The following is a 14,788-nucleotide window of genomic DNA, read 5'->3' as shown; positions in this document are numbered from 1 at the left end:
GGAGCAGAGTCCATTTGTCCTTGGCCTCACCAGCGAGAACGGAGAGCTGCTGCTGGACGAATGCGTTCAGGTCACTGAGGGCACGAAGACCAGGGAGAGACACCTGTTCCTCTTCAGCGATGTAATTATCTTCGCCAAACTCAAGTAAGTAATGTAGATATCATACTGTACTCCAATGTATAGATGGTGATTATCAGTTAATTTCAGAAAAATGTAAAACAGTTACATGTACGGAACAAAACATTACTACTGGGAAACTACTGAATCAACTGACAGAAAATACAATAACAAATGTAGGAAATACAGTTGCAATGCTGATGTGGAATTTAAGAAACTTTCTGCTGAAAATGACACATAGCTTGTTTGTACAATGGGAATGGGAGAGTGAAAGAGGAAGTAAGTCTAAAATGTGTATTTTTGAACTGTAACTCGGACTGTTAGGGAATCTCCCAGCACACGGACTGTTTATGTTAAGTCACTGTGACTTCAAACTAATAGAGGTAAGTATGGTGGTTCCCTTTAAGTGGAGTCACATGAGGTGAAACTCAAACTGTAACAGTTATTTCAACACATCTTTAACTGAAGTTCTGTTGCCTTTAAAAGAAACAGAACATGTCAGTAAGATACTTTCACCTCTAAATGCTGTTTCAAAAGTCTCACAAATGACAAAGTCTTAAATCTAAAATCAGCTGAAAAATCAGTCTTGAAGTCAGGCAAATCATGACACATACAGTACAAAGAGATGTGACTAAATTAAAAGATTATAAAACTGTATGAGCTGTTTTGGAGATTCACTTACACTGAATTTAGGATTAAATATCCAGTTTTAATTACTGCCTTTCACTTGTTATTATGAACAGTGGGTATAATGAAAATATACCTTTCCTTCGTTTGTGAGGAATGGAAACAGCTTTATCTTGCTTTTTTCCTGGCCAGCATAATTAAACAAAACGAATATGAATATAAACAAGCTTTGAGTTGTTGCTCAGCTTAGTCAGAGTCAACCTGTTTGTCAAAGCTGGTGGAAGTTTTATTGCTCTTGAGTGGGAGGAGAATTACATTCATCTCTGAACCACAATCTGCCCACTGTTCCAGTAGGTAGCACAACTGGGACTGCGATACAGTAAACACACTTTGGAGTCTTTTGAGTCTATACATACAACCAGATCATTCATTACTTCTAGAAGTGAGTGTGCATTGTACTATACAGTGTTCGTTTTGGTTTTGTAAACATTTAAAAGACACTGCATTTTATCTTCTGTGGCTGTAGAGGGAGCTTTCTAAAGTCCAGAAAAATATTCTTGGTTTAATAATTTTATATCCCTTTCCCCAAGGCTGGATTAACAACCACACCTCAGAAACACATCAGAGGAGACAGGGATTGTGATAATTTGAACTGTAAACTGGTGTAGGACCAAGCACCAGGAAATTAGAATATCAACTGATATGATAACAGAGAATAGTTCAGTCTTTTGGGAAATACAGTCTGATGACAAGACTGATACCATCCTCATATCTGTACAGTGAAAATGAATCTACAGCCAGTTAGCTTAGCTTGGCAGAGAGAAAAGAAGCAGGGGCAAAATTCAGAAATATGCTTGTCAACCCTTCCTTATTAACATCTTGTGTGTTGTTTGTTTAGTCAGCACACAAACAGAAATAAAAAGTCCTTTAAGTACAATCTTTATGAACACGTCTGACAGCCAACAAGACTGGAAACAGCTCATTTATGAACATTTTATATCTCATTTGTTTAATCCGTACACAATCTACAGAAATGTAAAGTCTGTTAAGTCAGACCTTAGCTAGCTGTCAAGAGTTGGTAAAAACAAGAATACTTCTGTTTCTCAAAATGCTGAGCTAGTCCCTTAAACAAGTACGCTCCTTTACATAAATAAGTCTGTTTTAGAGGTGTTGGTATGGGTCATTTTTGAACTTTGGAGAGCGCCCGTCTCCTCTCATCTCTAGTCCTCATGTTAAGCTTGGCTAAACGCATCCTGAGTCCAGCCTGGAACGGCTCAGAGATCCTCTAGTCTTACTCTCAAAACGGACTAAAATAAATGTATTTTCCAAAATGTTGACCTATTACTTCAATGCAGTTGTTATACTCGAGCCTTGTCTTGTTTGTTGTCTTCATCAAAGTACAGTTTGACATAATGGTGCTGGTAACTGTAAATGGCATTTGCAATATTCCCAAATAAATGTGTCTTTAATTAAATAGCTGATTATATGTTTATTTCTCGCAGCCATTCTGTATCTGCCGATCTGTGCTTCACTTCTCTCTATCTATACCATAACACCTCCTGAATCCCGAAGCTCACTCCCCGCTCCAGGCTGCAGTCAGCATGCATCAACACGCAGAGACCAGCAGGGTCCCGATCAAATATTGTTGGAACCTGAAGTGTGGCTGCATGGAGGTGTAGTGAAAAAAGAACCATTCCCCTCCAATCGTTTATTACTTGACTTTCACTGAAGCTGTTTTTGAGCCACTACTGAAAGACATTCATTCTGAATCCTCCACCACCTCTCTCAACGCCCACTGTCCAGGAGACAGAGCGAGGGGTTCAGTCACCGTGAAAGCAGGCTACAAATTAGCCCTCCTGCAGTGTATGAAACATCAGACATGCTGCTGAGTTTTATCTTCACACCTGTTCAAGAGCTGTTAAAGCTAACACCTTTTTCATACGGAAATGTGAACCAGTGTTCCTTCTAATGATCACCAAAAGTGTCACAAGAGCCATTTGTTGCTTCTATGTCCTTGACAATCAATATTAGCATTAATTAGCAACCTTTGTTTCTTACCATGTTGTCATGTGCAGAAATTAATCTTCTATTGAAATGTCAGGGGAATTTGTTCAGTATGTATAAATAATTTCTTTACAGGTGATTTTCTTGAAAGAGCATAGCTTACGAGGTAAATTATGCCTTTGATTTCTATGTTCATATTTATCTAAGAGAAAAGACAGTTTCTCTTTTTTATGACTGTATTTGAAAATCCCTAATGCTTTTTTAAAAACAAAGCAATTTATGGAACTGAAACCTTGATTTTAATCTAGAAAAAAAGGCAGTAATAACTGGAAACAGGACTATTTAAAGGACCACCGCTTTTCTTTTTGTTTCTTTTTAACAGGTCAACTGCTAGCTACCGCCTGAAGCACAGAGTGAGCCTGGAAGACATCTGGCTTTACGGTTTTGAAGATGAAGCGGAGGAGGAAGAGGGAACGACGGGGGATATTGACCTCAGGGTGACCCTCGTCTTGGCCTGGGCTCTCACTTTTTGTTTGGTGTGTTTTCGGTGAGCAGACACGCAGTGGATGACTCATGTTAACAGCAGCACATATGTTTGGGGATGATCATGCTTATGTGTGGCTGATTGGTATCTTTCCTCTTACACTTTACACTGACTCTTAATAGGAGCCTTTGACCCCAAAATCTAAACTCAGCTTTTGAAGATGTAAAAGAAGAAGAGATTCACTTTAAAGGAATAGTTTGACATTTTGGGAAATTCACTTATTAGTAAGGCTGGTTGATTTTTTTCAGGGGTTTGGGGATGATTCATGATTTTAATACGCTTTTTTTCCATTTTTATTGTGAAATACAGCATGACTAAAGCAGCGTAACTAAAATGTGACGTATTTATGTTGTTCATGTGCAATACAGTTTAGGAAGATCTGCACTACCTTCAAGGCTGTCATCATTATTCATACCGGTATTTATAAAGATACACATTTTCCCATATAGCTACAGATTGTCAGTACCACATATTTTCAATTAAAAAGAGCACAGATGTCCATTTTAATAATCAGTTTCAGTACAGGTAAAGCAGTAAGTCCATGCTCATTCATCCTTCTGCTGTTTGTGTTTTTTTCTACGTTGATCTGATATCCACAGACAGCTGGCTAGCATCTGTAGTCCTTATTTATTCATGCCACAGTTCAGGCTAGCTGTTTCTAGTCTTTATGCTAAGCTGAGTTAACCGGACAGGAAAGTACAGAAACGAGAGCGTTATCAACCTTATCTTCAAACTCTCAAGCATATCTCCCAAAACTATTCCTTTAAAAGTCTCTGAGTGGTTCTCATATGAATATAAGAGAGAATACAGTGGCCTTCTGTCTGTTTCTGTCACTAATGCCATCAAGGAAACCTGAACTTATTCATGAAATACTAACAAATGTAGTAAGTGGTCATATGACAACTGCGGCCTTCACCAAAAATGGGGAAGCAGCAAAGAGAAAGTCCTCACTGCAGCATCACAAGACAAGAGGTTGCAAAATAGGAAGTGCGAAGCTGGCTGCCAAACCAACCTTCATGTGATGGGATTAAGATCAGCTGATTTATAGAAATACTGGCCTTTACAATAAAGATGAAATGCAGAACAAATGCTGTCACATACTTGTCTAGACAGTTTAACCATCCAAAAGGAATGAAAGTGCTTTTTATTTTTCTATACAGTAAATGACTTGTCATCAAAGGCACTAAATGGCATCAGGAAATGGTACATTTGTGGCGCTTGTCTTATTCACTGTCGCCCACATTTCTTGCAAAGTAAGTTGAATTCAACAATGAGGCGCCTTTTCACTCGTTATTGTATTCCAGGAAGGTGATGAATCCCTCGGTGGGTTTTGAGCTGTTCTGTTTGAAAATGAGATGCCGTTTTCTAATTGATTGTTTGGCTCTGGTAATGATTCAGCATGTGAAAGTTTCACTCGTTTATCACTCACATGAAGGGGATCATGGAGCCTATGAGAAAACATGTGCACACTTGTTGACACTTTTGCTGTCACCCATGTCTAACACGAGCACTTGCCATAAGCAGCTGCAAGGTGCCTGGCGTTGAGGTCACAGTTTATCACAGGTTATGAAAAAAATAAATAAATCATACAGGTGTACACGTAGGCACGCGTATCTGTTTCGTCGTCATGTTTCCACTGATGGACTCCAAGCCACAGTGAACCAAGGCTGTGAGGAAGTGGAAGGTGTCTGGTTGGGGGCCGCCGTGACGCTGCTTCCTGTTCCCATGACTGAGTTATAGTTTCCAGCCGAGTTGGTAAAAGAGGCTGTAGGCTGTTCACGTTGTCTCATTCCTCCCACTGTATGTGCTGGCCTGTTTGACTCTCTCTGTGGATTAGTAACTCATACCATGCTGTTATTTTGCTCACAGCTCGCCTGAGGTGAAAGAACGCTGGTTAGATACTCTTCACAGGTAAGAAACAATAACATTATTTGTCATATGTCAGTGTTGGTACAAACAAATTATCTTATTCATTCAAACCTCACAATCTGTACGAGTCGGTACGAGTAGATTGCAAAGTCTTTTTGATGAATGCTGCCTGTTGACTTAATGTAATGCTACACAAATCAGATCAAAATAAACTTTCAAATGATGTTTTAAATGATTTTAGACAAATTAATCATCAACATCTTAGATAAGGTGGGGTCGATAATGTCAAGATAACATCTTTAAACAATGGAGAAGTCTGCTAATTTCCTCTCTGTTATTCTATGTATGTAATAGTATTATATTGATCCACTGTTAAGCCTGATACACAGTAACTTTAAATAACAGACATTCTTTGTGGTTATGTGAAATAAAAAGCTATAAAATGTGAACACCCAAGCAGAGAGTGCGCAGAGCTTGACGACAAAGTAAATATAATGTACTGTATGCATTTTTTTTTTCATGTCACAGAAAAATTAAAGACGCAAAAGCGAGGGCTGGTTGTGCTTTTTCACCTCCAGACGTCCTCATGAAGGTGTTGAGCGGCAGCATCGCAGTAAGTGTCTCACTGCCCACTCTCACATCCAATAGGAAACAATACGTTAAAAGAAAACAACTTCCCTAACTGTCCCTGTCTCTCATTATCTTCTAGACTAAAACTCTAACAGGAGGAGGCATGGAACAACTAATTGAGTTTCCACTTGATGTAAGTAAAACCCCCTTTTCAATGGCTTCTTGAGATTAAAGATGTTCAAGTGAAACAGCTGCTGGCAAAAGACACCTGCGCCTTTTCACTCATGCTGAGAGGAGACTATACAGCTTCTGAAAAGCATATAGCTGCAAATTATATGACTCAGTTGCACACTTAAGAAGTGTGTGTAGTGGTATATTAAGAAATTGATTTGAATCTTGAAAACCGTCATCATACATCTGATTGATGCTGTGCTGGCCTCTGTTAATACCTTTTGTGGTGCGGTTATGTAACTCTAACTCATTCACGTGTTGGCTGGCATGTAGAGCGAGTGTGAGTGGTGCATGGCAATTGGGAAAAAAAAGTCTCAATCCCTTCCTACTTTTTTCTTGTTTGCATGTTTGTGTTCCTCTTGCATACTCGTAACCACATCATTTTTTTGTTTATTTTGTTGCCAGGGCGATGCAAAGTTCGTTGCTCAGCCAAAACTGTTGAATAACCAAGAGGACAAGCCGCCACAGCCCACTGGTAAGTTTTGAAATTCGAATGGGAAGGGAGGGGCTCATTAACTGTGCCATGCGTAGAGATGAGATGGTACAACCACAGACACAGAAAAAAAGGAAATTAACTACTGATAAAAGAGCGAGCAAGTGACGAAAACAGTTTGTGACACATTGGCACTGAGGCTTCCACTCTTACACATCTGGTTTTTCTGCTATGTTGCACAAATACATAAAAGATGTTTGTTTAAATATAAAATGTTGGACAAGCTGATGGATAAAACATTTTTGCTTCCACCAGAAAACAAGTGGAACCAAGTGGTGAAGAGGCTCAGAAAGGGCTCCAGTTTCATCAGCAAAGGAAGCCGAACAGAAACAGACACCAAGACTCAGCTGTTTGGACAGCCCCTGCGCAAGATATGCCCAGACGACTGCTCACTTCCCAAACCAGTGACAGTAAGTTGCCTTTCAATCTTAAATGTCAGATATAATGTCATTTCCTTTTACCCTCCAGTCAAGTTGCTCTTAGCAAGACCCAGAACAAAACCACTTACATTCAGAATCAAGTGTTATTTTTACTTATTTATTTTACTATTACTATTCCTTTGCTACTAAAATTATGTCACTGCTTTGGCAGAATTTCCTCTTGTTTTGAGCAATATAACCAGGCTGAATATAGGGCAGCTTGTTGCAACTCTTTGATGAGCATGAATAATAAACAAACCTACTTAGCTGACATTTGACAGTAGTTCTCAGAATTTGCTAATGACAACAGGAAACCCTTTGAGTGTCTGAGCTGCAAGTTGAGTATTCTCAACCCAAAATCCACTCAGCACACACCCATAACCTGTTTATGTTTTTACTATGAAAACCTCACCTCCTCTCTCCTCTGTCCCGTCCTCTCACCAGGAGATGCTGGTGCTGCTGAGGAAGAGAGGCCCAGCCACCGAGGGAGTGTTTCGGAAGCCCTGCAACAACAAGATCATGAAGGACATCAGAGAGCAGCTCAATGGCGGCCAGGAGGTGGACCTGGAGGGCCAGCCAGTCGTTCTGCTCGTCGGGCTTCTCAAAGTATGTCCTCATATCTGTTCTGTGTGATCACCTCTATAACCTAAATACATCAATATATATTAGACCAGTGTAGTGCCACAACCACAACCACTGCTACAATACTACTACTGCTGGAGCTGCTAGTACAGTTCACTTAAATAAGAGTAGCAGTACCACAGAGTAGAAATACTCTGTTACAGGTAGTAGTCCTGCATTCTGAAAAACTACAAGTATTAGCAATGAAATATACTTAATGCATATATGGCCCATTTCATAATAATATATACAATACTGCAAAATAGAAATGCTCAAGTACCTAAAAACTACACTTAAGTGCAGTATATTCATCCTATTTCAGTTACTAAGTGCTCTGCCTCATCATTGTCCCTCTCATTTATTGCAGAGTTTTCTGAAGGAGCTTCCTGGCAGCCTGCTGGTGTCTGAACTTTATAACAGCTGGATGATGGCTCTGGACAACGAGGACACTCAGCAGAGAGCTCTGGAAATCAGAAAGTAAGTAATCGAAACCTGCTAATGAGTCCAGACAGTGCCATTTATCTACAACTGTCACCCACGGCCCTTATTTATATATGACCTTTATGTATGAAGAGTAATCTGGTGGTATTTACATGAATGTTTTTGTGGTTAGAAGTTAATACAGGGGGTTTTTTTGAGTGGAGTTTTGTAGAGAATTCCCAGTGTCCTCCGGCAGTAGGCCGAGCAGAAAACCACTTCTCTTTTTTTAATCCGTCCTCCGTTTAAAAAAAGGAAGAAACTTTAAACCAAAAAAAAAAAAAAGAGCGCCAAGCTAATCTTCCTGTTCTCTTTGTTCTTCCTTCCCCTTTTTGCTACCTGCCAACTAGGGTGGTAGACGAGCTCCCGGTGCACAACAAGCTCCTCCTGCAGCATCTAGTCTGCGTCCTGCATCACATCCTCGAGAGCGCTGACATCAACAAGATGGACGCCTACAACCTGGCGGTGTGCATCGCCCCCACACTGCTGCAGCTGGACGGCACCCCGCTGGATGAGCAGAAGGAAAAGATGCAAAAGGTAGAAAGTCTTGTTATGAATATTCGTTCTCACTTCTGGTGCTTTGAAGCTTTGTGGTTCACAATGCAGAAAACCTCAAAAGGTTTCATAAGTCGAGTTATACTCGCACAAGCTCTTGTTATGTCTTTGTTTATTCAAGTGTTAATAAAAAAAACACACTAGTTGGACAGAGTGCAGCGCTGAGCTCTGCCTGGATCATATCTTTTCTAAATGTCAGCTTTGATTTTCATAATTCTTTATCTAACGTTCAGTTGTTGTTTTGAATCTGGATAATATTGTTAATTTGACATCTCTGATTTGTTGCAGGTCACAGAGCTCACTGAGTTCCTGATTAAACACTGTGAGATACTTGGAGAGAATATTCCAAATCTGCTGGATACTGATGAAGGTACATTAATACATGACTCACATTTCTGTTATTATCAACCTGTTATCTATTATCTCCCTTTAGGAAGATAATAATTAGACTGTTTGAAAATTACTGGGCTAGGGAGGGGGTGAACCTTATGTTTGACATTTTAAAAATATTAGACCTTCTCCAGGGTTACTAATATTTGATACAGACTTGTTACAGAGACAGGTTCTAGTTAATGAGAATAGTTATTGTAAAATTTAGGGATCCTAATCATGTCTTCCTTTTCCCACTCTTCAGACTCCTTGTCCTCCCAGCATCATGACTCTGCGTACGACAGCACTGACCCAGATGGAGATGGAGAGGCAGGAGAGACCACCAGCGCCACATGTGGAGAATGTGGTTCATCTTCCTCTCTCAGTCCCAGCACCACTGCCTCCTCTTGGGCGTCTGATGCTATCTTCGACACAAAGCCACCGTTCAATCGGCGCTGCTCTGAGCCCATCATCATCCTCTCACCTGGTCTCGAGGGTCTTTGCGGCCATGCCAGGAGCCACGAGGACTGCTCTGTGGAGAGGAGGGAGTTTGAGGAGCAGCCTCTGAGGAAGCAGATCTCTGATGACTCCTTCCTCCTCAGGGGACGAGGAGGATCCAGGCCAGTTCAGTCTTTTCCAAAACTGAGCAGCAGCTCTAACATGGATCCACAGCCCTACATGGCAAGCAATCATGTCAAGGACTGCTCCTGCTCCTCCCTAGAGAGTGCTGCCTCAAACCAATCAGAGGGCTCTGTTTTCACAAGTTCTCCACTGGGGTCACCATCCTGCCCCAGGAAGGCAAACACCACCAACCAGCCTTCAGTGGCTGCAAAGGACATTCCCAGGCCAATTTCAGATGAGAAGAAGCGCTCACAGTCCATGAGAGTGGGCAGTAAAGTCCTGCTGAGGACCAGGAGTTTAGGAACCTTCACCAGGAGCAGCCTGAAGAAAGACTCTCAGAAGGAAAACTCCTTCCCTTGTGAAACGCTCCAGGAGGACTCTCAGAGTGAAGCAGATTCACCAGCTGAGCCCCTGCACAAACCACGCCCTCTGTCAGACGTGGTGTTTAAGTATGTGGACAGCCGATTGCCCTGCAGGCCTCCAACGTACAAGCAGGCAGTGCAGAATGTGGGTCCCCCTCCACAGTATGGAGCAATGACTGTACAAGATGCCATAGAGCTGGGGAGGAGGTCCCGCCCATCCTCTGTAAACTATGACCTCCCACCTGCCTGCTCTGTCGCTAAGTACATAGACTGTTGTGCTCAAGCAGCACAGGACAATGGCGGCGTTGTCATGCGGCAGCAGACGTTCCGCCCGAGAGCCATGTCTGAGTCTGTGTCTGCGGGTCATCATGAGGTCTTGTCACGGAGATGCAGCCAGCCTGTGTTTGAGGAATTTTCTTACGCCAAGGAGTCTTACGTTTGATTTACTTCAGAACTGTTTCACAGATGGGATTTTAGTTATATAGACACTTCTTGAAGGCAGAACTTGAACCCAGCAATCTTCCTTTTTCTTTTCATTCCTTCAGGGCCACATCATGCATGGACTTAGAAGGTTAACCAAGCTAACCTAGAGAATATTTGTTTAGATCTCATGTTTTGATTTAATAGCAAGAATGCTTAGTTTCATAACAGCAGCTACTTCCTCCCACAGTCCTCACTTCTGTTCTTTGGTTGGTTAGACAGAGAGGCTGTGTCTTAGGGGCTGTCCACTGAGCAACTCTGCGTCAGAGCAACATTTATATAAAAACATCTGTCAGTCTGTCAATTTTCTCACTGTCTCACTTTGATTGAATGTCAGCAATGTGCCGCCTTGTGGTTGCACTGTCTAAGTAGTACTGTTTAGAGTACAAATAAAATATATGTTGTTATCATGATAGATATTTAGTCTATCACAATGAAGCTATAAAAACACAGTTTGCTGTGACTAAGATATGCTATGAGTTTCTATGAAGTTTTGTTGATATAGTTTTGTACAGTATGTGTACAGTATAGCACATTGAGCACACTGGTGTGTTTTTTTGTTTTGTTTTATTTTTTCTCCACCTTGCATTGCCTCCTTCTTCCACTACACTAAAGCACTTTTCTGACGCTTTGTTTACTTGTATGCTGAAACTGTAAATAATATCAAATAGCTATAGACGGGTAAACTTGTCCTTCCAGAGGGTAAATGGTTTTAGGTAACCCCTTAAGAAAATGGAAGAAAAACAATTAAATAAAAGAAAATAACAAAGTAAAAAATGTCTTCTTTGTATGTTTCTGTAAAATCTTTTATATAGCTAGTTTGTGTTGCATAACAGAGGTTAACGAGCCTCATTGAGAGAACAGCATGTTCTGGCACATATGCTAAACAGAAGGAAACCAGACATGGTCACATGGACGGATTTGGTTTTTCTCTGAATTGCTGTTCCTCTTGTCTCTGACGATGCCACCTCGTCTTCCTTCCTCTCTGAAGTATTTTAACACATTGTTTCCTTCCTCAACAAGTTGATTTAATTTTGTCGAAAAACTGTGATGAGATTGACACTGAGGGACTAAGAATCTCTTATAATGTTCATCTTAAATAATCCTAAATAACACAAAAAAGCCTAATTTATATCAGAAATCCATTACAGTAGGTCTGCAGGAATGACCACATTTGAGAAGCATATCATGTTTATTAAACCTGAGTCAAAGAGGCCTTTGTTACCCTCTGTACTCACTATTGTTATGTACAAGGGGGAACAAAAAACAGGAAGCACTCACAACGCAATGCAACACAACACCACTAGAAGCTTAATTAACACTTGTCTGACTCAGTGTCACCAAAAATAAAACATAACAAGTTTGTTGGTGTTACTATTTAGTGCTATAATGTGTTAAATTGCATTATCCTGCACAAATATAGATCATCATTATTATCACTAGGGCTCCCCTTGTAGGGCTCACAATCACACTTGCAAACTCTAAGGTGAAGTGTGAAGGGAAAACAGAGATATCACATAATTTTAATCATTAGTAGATGTAGCCTCGGGGCAGCAGCATGCAGTATGATCCGTATTGATACCACAGCTGGGCCGAAAATGTCAAAGTACAACATTTGCAAGTCCTACACACAGGAGCTGTAAATCAATATAAACTGCGTGTTGATGATGACTTTCTTTTTTCTCTGCAAAGAAACATCAAATAACTTTTATCAGTCATCAGATATAAACTTGAGTCATCAGCTCACATCTGTGAGGTGTTTTCTGAGAGACCTTTGCCCAGACATGGGGGTTGGCTTGTAGGCAATTTCCAAACTGCAGCTTAAAGTCTAAAAAATCTGGATCTCGGTGTATGATAGGAGTCCAACAGATTTGTTAATTAACACTTGTAGAAACTGGACCTTTGGTTTCTGTTAGTTTTCCAGCCAGCTCACTTTGAACCATCTTGCTGGTTGTGCTAGAGTCTAAGCCAGCATAAGATTAATTTTCTAGGAATTAATCAGTGTCTGTCAAATTTCATGGCAATACATCCCAGTATGGAGGAAGCTGGTACAAGCATTACCACAAAAATGGTCATTACAGCCTCTGAGAGCATAATTCAATATCCTCAGGTTACTTGTTTTATCTGACACATTTATCAATTGTGAAATAAATTTTCAACAGATCAATTAAACAACTAACTATACTATTGATGTTTATCTTATTTTACACTGTGTATCTTGCAATGCTGGATTCCTGGAGTTGGAGCTCCTGGAACTGTGAATTTGCATTCATGTATTTATAGTATTAATGTGTGATACACTTCTTTTAAGCACACGTGGTCATCAACAAACATCCAGTCAACTGACGTACAATGTTTCTGTGGCTGTTTTTCATCCTACATTGTTTCTGCTCAGCTCCATGTGACCAATCCTTTATTGTGAGAACAAGAGCGGCACAAAGCCTACCAATGTATTCAATGCCCTGAACTCTTCAATAAACATTAGTACTCAATGTGAAGTGATGTTTCAGATGTAGATTAACAGAACAGAGACACTGGGAGAATCATATAGGGGGTGTATACAATAACATGGACATCTGTGCAATTCAGTGTCATATAATGTGCTGTCCGAAGCCTATAACTTTCTCTGTTTTGTTGAGACAGTGCTATACATATACCAAAGAACACAGAATTTAATTATTGAATTTGACAAGAAACCATGTGATTAAGACCACACATGATGTAACACAAAGCTCTGAGCTTTACCGTCTTATCTTTGATTCATGCTTGTAAATGTCCTCCAATCTAAAAACCATGCAGTCGGGGTGGGTGTACTTTTTCAGCCCTGAATAGTGTCTGCAGGTGTTCATTTCAGGCTGCATAAAGCCATGAGCAGCGTTGTACCAGAAAAGGTACAGTGCTCTATCTGCTGTCTGCTGCTCGTTGGGCTCATTGTTCCCCACAGGGTGATAACAGAGGGCTTGTTATGTGTGCATTTCAACGTGTCTATCTCCTGTCCTCATCTCAGCAGCAGTCTGAATTAGTACAAATCAAATGGGTATCAAGAGGAATGATTCCAGCATGAAGTGAAACTAGACTATGCACTTTCTGAGGAAACTGTACAGTACATTGTTGGCTTGTATTTGTTTGAAGGAGTAGTTGAAGAGTTGGTAAAATGGGTAAGGAATGAAGAATGCACACTGTAGTGTGGGCAGTTAAAGAAGTTTAAATGTGAGTCATATTGCACAAATGAGTTGACACAGAGTAATTGCTGAAAACCGCTGGAAAAAAAAACAGCTGATTGCTTTGAAAACCTGCAAGCTAAAATGTAAAACTGTAAAAGATGAAAACCTTTATTTTGATATTAGACAGATGAACTGAATCCTGAAACAGTTGATGGTTGAGGTTTAAATTCAGTTAAAGTGAAAAGAAATAGGTCTCATGAGCTGGTAGCTTAACAAAGGCAGTTATTTAGTCCTGTTGCATTGAACCCGTTTTCTTTGTTTCAACCTCACTGCTTTAATTGCTTCTATTACCACCTGCCCACCTCTTACAACTTACTGTGCATGTTCATTACTGCTTCACTAATAGCTACTTCTTCTACTTGGATTCTTGTCTACATGAATCACCACACAGTTTCCTAATTACATGAGTTGGCACCTACTGTTTTAAAAGGGCTGAACATGTGAGACAGCCTAATGAGGAAGTGAGTGTAATCGTTCCTCCTCTACACTGTGTTTAAATTAAGTTAGAAATATAGTTTAAAATAGTTTAGTAATTATGTTTGTGTTAATCAAGGCCACAATAAACCTGCAAACATTAAACAGAATATGTAGTGAGTACATAGAAGTATGCCCTTCAGGTTGCATAATCCCATGGCTGGCAGTCAACGCTAATGAGAGGAGGCTAACACAGTGGCAAGCCTAACCGTTTTCCCTTCAATAATGAGTAATGACTTGTGACAGCTGATGCATAAACAATATAACATGCAGGGAGGAGAGCAAATCCAAGTCTTTTATGACACAGAGACCTCCAGACTCATCTGAATAGACATTAATTATTCCCTGTTAAAAAAGATCAGAAACACATGGCATAACTCCAGCAGGGCCTTTTCCTACAGCCACAGCTATATTTGGCTGTTTGTGTGGTGAATAAAGTATAGTTCTCATGGAAGTGTTATATAATTATCCCTTGTTTAGGTATTTAAATAGTCAGTGTTGCCTGTTATGTAACAGATAAAATATGTTAATATGCAAAACTGTGGCACGTTCACACAATAGTAGTAGTGGGTATTGTTGTAGTATTAGCAGTGGGTGTAGGAGTTGTACTCATAGTAGTAGTATATTTGGATGTTTGTGATGTGTTTCAAAACTGTGGTACTATGATGTTAGTACAGGGCAGTAGTAGTAGCAGTAGTGCTAATAGTTGTAGTAATAGTAGTAGTAGAATA

At 40.2% G+C, this 14,788-nt stretch overlaps 1 protein-coding gene across 1 annotated transcript; it reads left to right on the top strand.

Annotated features, from left to right (window-relative positions):
* On the top strand, window positions 1–11,136 carry tagapb (T cell activation RhoGTPase activating protein b). The gene is made up of 12 exons (XM_018695001.2): window positions 1–144; window positions 3,131–3,295; window positions 5,162–5,203; window positions 5,690–5,774; window positions 5,871–5,924; window positions 6,368–6,437; window positions 6,711–6,865; window positions 7,319–7,480; window positions 7,863–7,972; window positions 8,323–8,509; window positions 8,816–8,897; window positions 9,162–11,136. The coding sequence occupies exons 4-12, from the start codon at window positions 5,748–5,750 to the stop codon at window positions 10,319–10,321; spliced, it is 2,007 nt and encodes a 668-aa protein (XP_018550517.2). The 5' UTR covers window positions 1–144; window positions 3,131–3,295; window positions 5,162–5,203; window positions 5,690–5,747; the 3' UTR covers window positions 10,322–11,136.
* The last annotated feature ends 3,652 nt before the right edge of the window (window positions 11,137–14,788 follow it).

The sequence above is a fragment of the Lates calcarifer genome, linkage group LG7_1, assembly GCF_001640805.2.
Source record: "Lates calcarifer isolate ASB-BC8 linkage group LG7_1, TLL_Latcal_v3, whole genome shotgun sequence".
Classification (NCBI taxonomy): domain Eukaryota; kingdom Metazoa; phylum Chordata; class Actinopteri; family Centropomidae; genus Lates; species Lates calcarifer.
Note: the sequence above shows the minus strand (reverse complement) of the source record. Positions and strands in the feature narration are given on the sequence as shown.

Excerpts from the sequence above, each read along its gene's own strand:
- tagapb (XM_018695001.2), top strand. The coding sequence starts at position 5,748 with ATGAAGGTGTTGAGCGGCAGCATCGCA. Across the intron at positions 5,775-5,870 it reads TGTTGAGCGGCAGCATCGCA|ACTAAAACTCTAACAGGAGG; the intron begins GTAAGTGTCTCA and ends ATTATCTTCTAG. Across the intron at positions 8,510-8,815 it reads AGAAGGAAAAGATGCAAAAG|GTCACAGAGCTCACTGAGTT; the intron begins GTAGAAAGTCTT and ends GATTTGTTGCAG.